Source organism: Salvia miltiorrhiza, chromosome 1, assembly GCF_028751815.1.
Source record: "Salvia miltiorrhiza cultivar Shanhuang (shh) chromosome 1, IMPLAD_Smil_shh, whole genome shotgun sequence".
NCBI lineage: Eukaryota > Viridiplantae > Streptophyta > Magnoliopsida > Lamiales > Lamiaceae > Salvia > Salvia miltiorrhiza.
Genome location: NC_080387.1, coordinates 38,499,708 through 38,510,541, shown reverse-complemented (window position 1 = coordinate 38,510,541; position 10,834 = coordinate 38,499,708). Strand labels below are relative to the sequence as shown.

The 10,834-nt window shown below is 35.3% G+C and overlaps 1 protein-coding gene across 1 annotated transcript; it reads left to right on the top strand.

The window, feature by feature from the left end:
* Positions 1 to 8,266: 8,266 nt before the first annotated feature.
* Positions 8,267 to 9,072, top strand: LOC131014446 (uncharacterized). Its single transcript, XM_057942429.1, has one exon. The coding sequence runs from the start codon at positions 8,424 to 8,426 to the stop codon at positions 8,868 to 8,870; it is 447 nt and encodes a 148-aa protein (XP_057798412.1). The 5' UTR covers positions 8,267 to 8,423; the 3' UTR covers positions 8,871 to 9,072.
* The last annotated feature ends 1,762 nt before the right edge of the window (positions 9,073 to 10,834 follow it).

Here is a 10,834-nt window from a genome sequence, read left to right as displayed (position 1 = left end):
TTAGATAGGATCAACGGATGAGATTACTTCTCTCTTCTTTCTTACATTTAGGCCTTCTTCATTGAACCTTGGCCTATATATATATATATATATATATATTCGACCGCTGGCTTTTTCGAGCGGCCGCGGCGCCCCAGCACTCGCTGGAATCATTGGCAACGGGCGCTAGGGTCCAGCGGCCGCGGGCGCTGGAACCCAGCAAGCGCGGGGATTTTGTAGGATTTGTGAATTCTCGTGGTCTGTGTTCGAATTTTTTCATGCCTATATTTTCAACGAAATCAGTGAAAGTCATTCCAACTTTAAAGTCCATAGATTAACGAACTACACCCAGATTTTCATAGACTTTTAAAAGTCTTAAACGAATACACCCAGATTTTTATAGACTTTTAAAAGTCTTGAACGAATACACCCAGATTTTCATAGACTTTTAAAAGTCTTGAACTAATACACCCAGACTTTAAAGTCTGCATAAATCTATTAAAGTCTTGAACTAATACACCCCCTAAATATATAAATTTTCATATATTTTTTGGTTTTACAATAAATTCAAAATTTAATCTCTAGATAGATTATTTGTTCAAAAAAATTTGTATACAATGAATATTTTCCAAATATTAATAAATATTAAGGTGAAAGTCGAAAGTTTGAAACTATCTACATGATTTAACGGAAGTTCTCTTAAACAATATAGTTGGACATTCTAGATAAATTACACTACGAAAACACAAATATATATATATATATATATATTAACAAATCAACAAATGAGACATACAACCATAAAAAGTGCTACATATCTCATTTCTTGTTGATTCGTTAATATATTTTAAAATTCCTATAATGTAATTTACCTAATGCAAAGATACATTATCTAGGAAAATTACTTCCATATCATCCATGTAGAAAGTTCCAAATTCCACCTCAGCATTCATTATTAAAAATGTTCGTTGTATGCAAAATAAAAAAAATAAGAAAAAAATTAGTGAATTTAAATGCAGGATTGCAAGTTCATCTCATCATGTGTAAACTAGAGATGTGTAAAGTGCTACTATCCTTATTATAAATATATAAAAAGCGGCCAATGAAGCCTTGCTCTAGTGACAAAGATGAGGCATCCAAAAACTCTCCTTTGTGAGAGGTCTTGGGTTCAATTCTGCCTGCGTGCGGTGTAGTTTTCCCACCGTTGTGTATTGTTGAGGTCTTGCCTGCGTGCGGGTTGTATAATTGATTGTATTCAGATACCTATTGTAATTTTAATTCATATAGGAAAGAGTTTAATGGAGACCACTCAATATTCAAATAACACAGACCAAATCTCAACCATTGATCTTATCTAATCAAACGGTCATCATTTATTCACGCCATGTTCAACGATTTTTTTTGTTGAACATATACATGGTCGAATCCCACAATCCCCAAAAAATCAGTATTTATTCACGCCATGTTCAACGAAATTAATTGATATGTTCAACGAGCCGTTGAACATGACGTGAATAAATGCTGATTTTTTGGGAGTTGTGGGATTTGACCCTGTATATGTAGAACACATATGAATTCATCCAACAGGGTTACGATTTGTGAAAAACAAAGTTTTGCTACCTTTGGGATTCGAACTCAGGACCACGAATTCATTCAACACGGTTACGAATCAACCGTAGATCTTGATGATCTAAGGGCTGAAAATTATTTATATTTTATATTTTAAGAAGTGTTTTTATTTTAGTCCTCCCCTATATATATATATACATATATATATATATATATATTAAAATTAAAATTTACCCACTTTTTAAAAATTGTTTATAAGAGTAGCCACTCTTTTTAGCCACTTTTTTAAAATTTGATTTTTTTTCACCGTTGACGCACTCCATCCCATTCCCCCAAGCCAATTTTTTTTTTCTTTCTATTTTTCAATATTTTTTAAAAAATTCACCTCGGGATGGGGGGGGGGGGAAGGGGGTGCGCCAGCGATGAAATTTTTTTTTTGGCTTGGGGGGGTGGGGTGGGGTGGCGAAAATACCAGAATTTGTAAAGATGCAATGTATTTTTGTATGAAACTTTATGCATTTTTGTGTAAAAAGTCATGCATTTTCGTTAAAAAAAATAAAAAAAAAATTGGCTTGAGGGGTAGGGGGTGGAGAGTGAGGTAGTGAAAATACCAGATTTGTAAAAAGAAAATGCATTTTTTGTACAACATTTTAAGATCATTTTAGACAAAAATATGTGATTACATGTTTCATTAAATATACAAGTAACTAAATATTATATATTTATTAACTGAACATTTTATGATGATTTTAGATAAAAATATATCGTTACATATTCCACTAAATAAACATGCAATACTGGTCATATAAGATAGTGTTAAGCTACGATTTTATTTTAAAGGGTTAAGTATCAAATAAGCCCTTAACGTGGAAACCCTTATTACATTGCCGACCCTATGGCAAAGGGGGTATCAAATAAACCTCTATCGTAATTAATTTTGAACAATTACACCCTTAGACCTAACGTCCACTTATCAGCCGTTTACTTATTATTATTATTATTTTTTTTTTGGTGGGTCCCACTTGTAATTTTTAGGCGGGTGTTGTTAACAACCTTGGTATATGAATCGTTTCTTCCCCTTTCCAACATCACATACGCCATTCCAACATCACAGACGCCACGCCATTGAGAGACGAAGCTAATCTACTCCGGTGGGATTGATAAAATCGACAGAAAGATAAGTTTTCATGATCGTTTTTCTGAAGTTTGGGATGTCGACAGTAGCAATAAGTATTGCATGCAAGGGTTATTACAAACAAGTTTCTTATGTCGATTTTTCTAGAAGTATGATATATACATATTATTGATTGTGAATTTTTTTGTGTTTTCTTGTTGTCTGTGATGCAACATGTTGACATTCGTTTTTAATTTATAGGGTTTATGGGTGAAAAATGATGATTCCGGGAAACTAATGTACGATGGCTACAATTCTGTAGAAATTGAAGAATCCTATGAGAAAATGACTTATGAGCGCATTGTTGATGAATTTGCTAATTGCTATGGTAGTAAACCTAAGAAAGTCTATGCCTTAGATGATGATTACACTTTTGAGAAGGGCTTAGTTCTCCTTAGGGACTCACAACATTGTAAAAAAGTTTTTGACTACTTTGATATAGTTGGACAAGCAGAGGTCTTATTGTTTGCTGACCATGAAACAGATCCCATGCCCCAAATTATACCTTTATGTATGTTTGAGGAAGAAGATGGTAGTGGTGATTTAGAGGATGTGCATGATTTGAGGATTGCTAATGATGGTGAGGTTACTGATAAGGTAGAGACTGTGGAGGGGGTAGGGACAATAGACAGTGGGGTAGAGACTAATGCCGAGGAGGGAGTGCCAGTAGACAGTGGGGTAGAGACTGAGATTGTCATTGGGATAGAGGACATTATGGTAAATGAAAGGAGGGAGGATGAAGAACAGGAAGATAATGCTATAGGAGTTAATGAAGTGGGAAGTGAGGATGGAGATGATTACCAAAGAGATGACCTAAGTTTTGGTATTGCCTCAGAGACGGACTCCATCATATATAGTGATGAGCAATCTGATAGTGATGATGAATTGGTTAATGATGAAGATGTTTGTGATGCATTAGAAGTTGGGGAGCAGTGTAAGTTTGAAATTGGTATGACCTTTGCTGGAGCAAAGGATTGTAGAGATGCTATCAATACCTATGCTGTCAAATTTGGGTACAAACTTAAGTTTATCAAGAATGAACCAAAGAGAATTAGAGTTATTTGCACTAGTGAGAGTTCTTATCCATTTGTGATGCTGGCTTCAAATGATAGGGAGGCAGAAGGGCTAGTCATCAAACATTGGTATCCCAACATACTTGTACTAGGCAGAGGGAGGTGTCTAGTTGCTCTCAATCATACCTTGCCAACTATTTTAAGGAGGCATTGTATAGAAATCCTAAGTTTTCATCAAAGGATATGCAAGGGCATTTGAAAGAACATTTAAAAATTCATGTTAGCTTGATGAAGTGCAAGAGAGCTAAGAGAATAATTCAGACAAAGATGAAAGGCAGCTACATGCATGAGTTTAATATGCTTTGTGGTTATATTGAGAAGGTAAAGGAGACTAACCCAGGTTCAAAAATGGAGATGCAACTGTCTAGAGATGAACTAGCAAATGGCAGAAGAGTTTTCAAACGGATTTTTGTCATACTTGATGCATGTAGGAAGAACTGGCTTGGGGGATGTAGGCCATTGATATCTTTAGATGGTTGTCATCTAAAGGGGGTTACATTTGGGGTGCTTCTTACAGTTGTTGGGAAGGATGCCAATGATGGAGTCTGCCCCATTGCATGGACAGTGGTGAATAAGGAGAACAAACACAACTGGAATTAGTTTTTAAGTTGGTTGAAGAGTGAATTACAGCTTGGTGATGGATCAAGGGTGACTATTATGTCTGATATGCAGAAGGTTAGTATTTCTTCATGTTATGTCTTAGTGTTTTATTGAAAACTATAACTCATGAAAACTAATTTCACACTTCTAACAGGGCTTGATGGAGGCAGTAAATGACCAAATACCAGATGCTGAGCATAGATGGTGTGCAAGACACATCTATGGTAACTGGAGTAAGAAGTGGAGAGGTGAGGAATTGAAGAAGAGGTTCTGGTTGGCAGCTTGGTCTTCATTCCAAGAAGAGTACAAGCTGAACATGGCCAAGCTTAGTTCTATAAAGAAGCAGGCTGCAGTGGATCTCCTTCATTATCCACCCCAGAACTAGTGTAGGGCATATCAAAGTGACAGATGCTGCATTCACATGGTAGATAACAACATTTCTAAGTCTTTCAATTCAAGCATTCTAGAAGCTAGGCACAAACCAATTATCTGTATGCTAGACGACATTAGGGTGATTGTGATGACTAGAATAAGGGATAGAAGAAATAGTGTGCATCAGTGGAAGTCTGATTGGTCTCCTGCATGCATGAAATTGTTTGAGGCAGCTAAATCTGAAGCATTGACATGCAATGTGATCTGGAATGGGGAAGATGGGTATGAAATTGGGGAGTTTGAGGACAAACACACTGTGTCATTGGATAGGAAAAGTTGTACATGTAGGATGTGGGAATTGACAGGGGTTCCATGTTGCCATGCACTAGCTGCATTATTTTACTCTTCATTGGACCCTCTAAGAGTCATTTCCAGCTGGTACCATAAGTCAACCTACATGAAAAGCTATGAACACTCCATCCAGCCGATTCCAGGCATGAAATTCTGGAATGTTAAAGAATGTGATGGAGTAGAACCTCCTCCAGTGGAAAAAAAGATTGACAGGCCCAAGAAGATGAGGGTGAGAGCTCCAAACGAGCCTAGGAAGGGAACCAAACTGTCAAGGGTTGGTCAGCTACAACGTTGTAGCATCTGTAAGAGTTCAAGTCATAAAAAAAGACATTGCCCTCAAAGGCCAAGTGAGGTATTCATATGTCTCCCAATATATAAATGAAAATGTTAATGATTTTATTACTTATTGATTGACTTACATACTACTCAGGTGGCACAAGATACTCAAGCTTCAACTTCAGCTTTGCCTACAAAGGTGAAGAGAAAGAGGAGTTCTCAAGGCATGGGCTTGTACATCAATACTGAAACTGGAAGGAATGTTCTAAATGTGAGATTTCAATTATGATAACTGTCAGTCTTTATTCTTCATTAGCTTAGATCTACATTTATACTAAGACTATGTTGTTCTATGCCATAAAACAGCCCGGGATGTCTGCATCACTAGTCATAAATGAGGGCAGGTCCATGGAGCCTGAACCAAACACACGGTTTGCAATACCAAATGAAAGTGAATTGAGGAAAGGCAAGAGAAAACAAACTTATACAGTGACTGATCCATCAAAGCTTAGGAAGGTGGCCTCAAAGCCATTTAAGGCTCCACGAGGAAAAAAAGAAGAAGTGGTCCTAAGAAGATCCCCAAGAGGGAAAAATATTGTTTCAACTGTGGATTCTACAACTACTAGTTGAAGCATGATATTTCTTCCTCAGTTTACAACAAGCCCAAGAAAGTTTTGATATTTTTCTTTTGTTTACAACTATGGTTTTGAATGATGGATGTTTAGACTGTGATTGAATATGTATGGTTTTGAATGATGGATATTTGGATGGTGTTGAATGATGGATATTTGGATAAGAACAATGGAATATTTATAGACTGAAATATGTATGGTATTATTCGAATTTTTGAATGATGGAATGATATGGTTTTGTTCATCTTTTGTTTGAATCCTACTATGTCCCACTATGATGTTATAGACTGCATCCTTTCTTCATCTTTGTATCCTCTCTTTTGTTCATTTAAGTTATTCAGCTTTCATTTTATGTTTGAATGATGGATCATTTGTTTACAACATTAATCATATGAGATTTTTGACAGCAATAAAACACCAATATATAATCCAAAATGTGCTTCAATTTCATAACCAAAACAAAGGGATACATGATCTACAATAGAGTTCATAGAACTTTACAAAGACATGTTAAACTAGTGCAAAATATGCAAATAACACCCAAGAAGCAAGCAACATTGCAGTAACTAGTCTAACTTTCTTCTTAATTTCGTTTGAATCTGATTTCAAAGTTTGAACAAAATCCCAAAGCTTGACAATTTCCGGCTCCATATCAGTGGGTACCGAGCTTGAGCTCTCCTTAATCTTCATGAGCTTCAACTCATTGATAAACTTCCTTGGCTCTTTCACTAATTGGTTCGTCAAGCCAATAAAAAAATCCACAGTTCTTCGTCTAAAACACGAAATTGCAGACATTTAAAGCAAGAAAGTTCAAAAAATACAAACTAGTGCAAAATCACAAAGATACCTTCCAATTTCGACATCCATAAAACCTCCTACCAGGATTTTCGTCAGTTCACGATGTCATTATCACAACCCTCAACCTTCTACCTTCAATTTCGCACGTACAAAGCCTGTGATTTTGATTGTCTTGAAACTGACGTCCACCGCGCGATGTGCTCGATCCATAACCACCGGAGACGGAATTGAAACTCATGGGTGAAGAAATCCAACAACACGAAGAAATCCTATTCTAATTTCAGAAAAACCCGAAAGATGATCGGGAATTTGCATGAAATCATCGCCGGCTAGGGTTCTTCGAACTCAAACATATTCCCCAAATAAAAAAGGGGATTTCGGGTAGTTACAAGTGGGACCCACCAAAAAAAGAAAAATAAAAAAATAATAATAAGTAAACGGCTGTTAAGTGGACGTTAGGTCTAAGGGTGTAATTGTTCAAAATCAATTACGATAGAGGTTTATTTGATACCCCCTTTGCCATAGGGTCGGCAACGTAATAAAGGTTTCCACGTTAAGGGTTTATTTGATACTTAACCCTATTAAATAAGAACTATACGGTAAAAACTATGAAAATGTGACAAATTGTATCAATAGAAAAAATTATAACAAAAAATTTATCTGTATAATTTAGAGTAGACGAAATGAATAAAAAAAATTATAAATAAAAAAATATTTTCAAAAATAATAAGATGATTTTTGACGGAAAAATATAATTTGCTATTTTTGAAAATGGCTCCTCTTTTATATATATAGAGATAGATTTTCAATCTGTATAAGTTGATACTTTATTAATTAGAAGGTTAAAAACATACGTTAAAAGTTTTGACCTACTCCTTCTGTCCCACGAATCTTGACACGTATTTTTTTTGTCGTTCCACGAATCTTGACACGTTTTTAAATATAGTAACAATTAGTTAAACAATAAGGGTTGTTAATTACCTTTCTCTCTCTACTTTATCACTTTATTATCTTCTTTCTGCTACTTTATCACATTCTCTTTCCTACTTTATCACTTTTATACTTTAGTACCTATACACTTAAAACACTAATTTATAACTCATTAATTCTTGTACCGAAATCAAACGTGTCAAGATTCGTGCAACGAAGAGAGTATTAATTAGAGAATGAAATTTAAGATGTGTATATAGCGACGATGTTTTTATCCATTCACACGACGTCCAGTCAAGAATTTATAAATGTAAATCCAAGTCTCCATTAACAATTAACATTACAATTTTTGTAGTTTATTGTTTGGAAGGGAATGATGTATTCCTACTTTTCATGCCCCAAAAAGACTAAGATAACTTCACTTCGAGACACGAGTCGGACTCATCATATTTAAATAATCGACACACAAAATAGTACTATATTCACTCTCTCTCTGTAGATCTCTTTGTCTCGACCGAGCCCTCCCTTTGAATTGACCTTCTCTCCATTTCACTTCACTTCTCAGAAACAGGCATTTCACACTCACAAACGAGACAATCACACACACACACATATATATATATATATCTGAAATTAGAGAGAGAGAGAGTAAAAGTAAAAGAAATTAAGATGGGAAGCGTACACGAGCGGCGGCAGCAGCAGCAGCTCCTCCATCACAAAACCATCTTCATACCTCTCTTCTGCCGCTTATCTCTGAAAGACATAAAGCGGCATTCGGCTCCCTCCGACGAGCCATCCTCCCCTAAAGTGAGCTGCATGGGCCAAGTCAAGAAGAGAAGCAACCGCGTCGCCCCAACCCCAAACCACACCTACTCCAAGCTCAAGAAGCTCTTCTCTTCCAAAGCCCTCCTGCCCGCCAAGACCAACGATTTCAAGAAAGATTGCGATGCCGAAGTGGTGGACGTCGCCGAGCTTGATCCGCCGCTGCCGGTGCTGAAGAAGGAGGCGGCGGCGCCGAATCTGTGGAAGAGGAGGTTTAATGGGGCGGCGCTCAAGACGTTACAGATCGAAATTGTTTCTGTAGCGCCAACTGTATCAACAGATCAATTTTTTTAAAAATTCGAGGTAATAATAGTCACAGATCTAATGCTCTATTAATCAGAATGTAAATGGATTCAAGCATGTTAGGTTCTTTTTCTTCTTCTTTTTTTTTGAGCAGTGATTGAAAGATTATGCTAAAATCTAATGGATGTTATTTTTTATTTTTTTTGATAAAATTATTGTCCAATTTTAATCACTCCATCTTAGTGTTTCATTACTCATTTCGTGTCCAAATAAGTGTTTATAGTCAAGACTTGTGGACAATTTTACCTTCTTCTTTTTTAATATCTAATTATTGCAAAAGAAACTAAAACAGTAAACAATTTGCATTGGGGAATAGGATAAAATGGGAAGCTTTGCATCGTTTGAGCTTAAAATTCTGAAATGAGATAGTTATTCAGATTTATACTCAAAAGGGACATTCGATAACTCAAGATTAATTAAATTGTACGATATTACGTGATACTGAATTAGTTTTAAGATTAAATTTGTTATAGGAAAGGGCAAAATTTATAAGGCAATACTAGTACTACGTGGCAATATTTTAAGATTGATTATCGAGTCGTATCCATATTATGAAACAAAATATTATAAAATTAATATACCAATAGGACACTTAATCACGAAACTATCACACTTCTACTTCTTTCGTCTCACTTATCTTAACACACTTTTCTTTTCAATTTATGTACATAGTCCCTATGGTAATTTCCGATCTTAATCTCCGTGCTCAAAGTTAAGATAAGTGATGAGATGGATGAAGTATTAGTTATTTATTGATTTGTATAGCCCGTTGTTTATTTTGTTTTCAAAAAAAAAAAGAAAAAAACTTATAATAGGATTAAAAGTGAAGTTGAAGTAAATAAGTGAAGAAGCAGAGGTGAGTTGAATGTAGCTAAGAAGTTGTGTTTTTGAATTTAATATTGGTACTGTTTTACTGTACAAATATAAGCAAGGACAGGACAGCATGCAAGAACTTTGCCAACTTCAAACTGTATTATTGTGATTGCTTTATGATAAATAAATATCGGTATAACTTCAATTATTCTGCGTATATGTATAATTACTTTGTCTTGTATATAACAAATTATTTTTAAATCCAACTAAACGATAAATAATTGGTCTGGCCACGATCAACTTTAGTTCAACAAAGTCGAATATAAGTCATCTTCCAAAAAAAAGACAGTCCAATATAAGTCTAAATATACATTCTTAATTTGTAGCACATATATCATAGAAAATAAATCGGAGATTAAGATAGCTATAAAATATTCGAAATTAGACCCGATTCTTATTGTTTTAGAAAGCCTATATTTATCACTATATCACTCAATATATATAATATACTAGATTATATATTTATAGTACAAGATTAATACACAAAATTGAGTTTTATATCAAACTACCTAAAAGATTAAGATCTAACATATGGATCAAAATTCAAATCCAAATACTTCCAAGTACTAGTTAGTAGTAATACTTAAAATATATCACTGACACAGAACATGAATTTAGATTCGAATATCAACAGCATATAATGAATTTACTACCTTTCACGAAAACTTATATTATTACACAGATTTTTGTGCGAATACACATTTGATAATCATAGTTATGTGAAGAAGCACTTTTAGAGCACCCAAATTACCATTATTATACAATGTCACGCGTCCATTCACACCCCACAATTAAGCCATGCGAAACTCAATATATAAATACACGATTTTCAAATTACTTGTCTGGATTTCACCTGAAACTGTGTTACACAAGAATTTGCATTTCAATATCAAATGTGCCACACAAGCAAGGATTTCACATGAAGCGGTGGTTCATGGCGTAGGGGTCGGACCGGCGTGTTTGGTGAAGAAGAAGGTGTGGGTCCCAGGGCCGGCCCTGAGGGTGGGCGGGCATGGGCGACGGCCCAGGGCCCCAAAAAGTTGAGGGCCCAATTTTTTAATATATCCCATTAATTATAATAT

What these genes read in the sequence shown, in the direction of transcription:
- LOC131014446 (XM_057942429.1), top strand. Translation starts at nt 8,424, where the DNA reads ATGGGAAGCGTACACGAGCGGCGGCAGCAGCAGCAGCTCCTCCATCAC.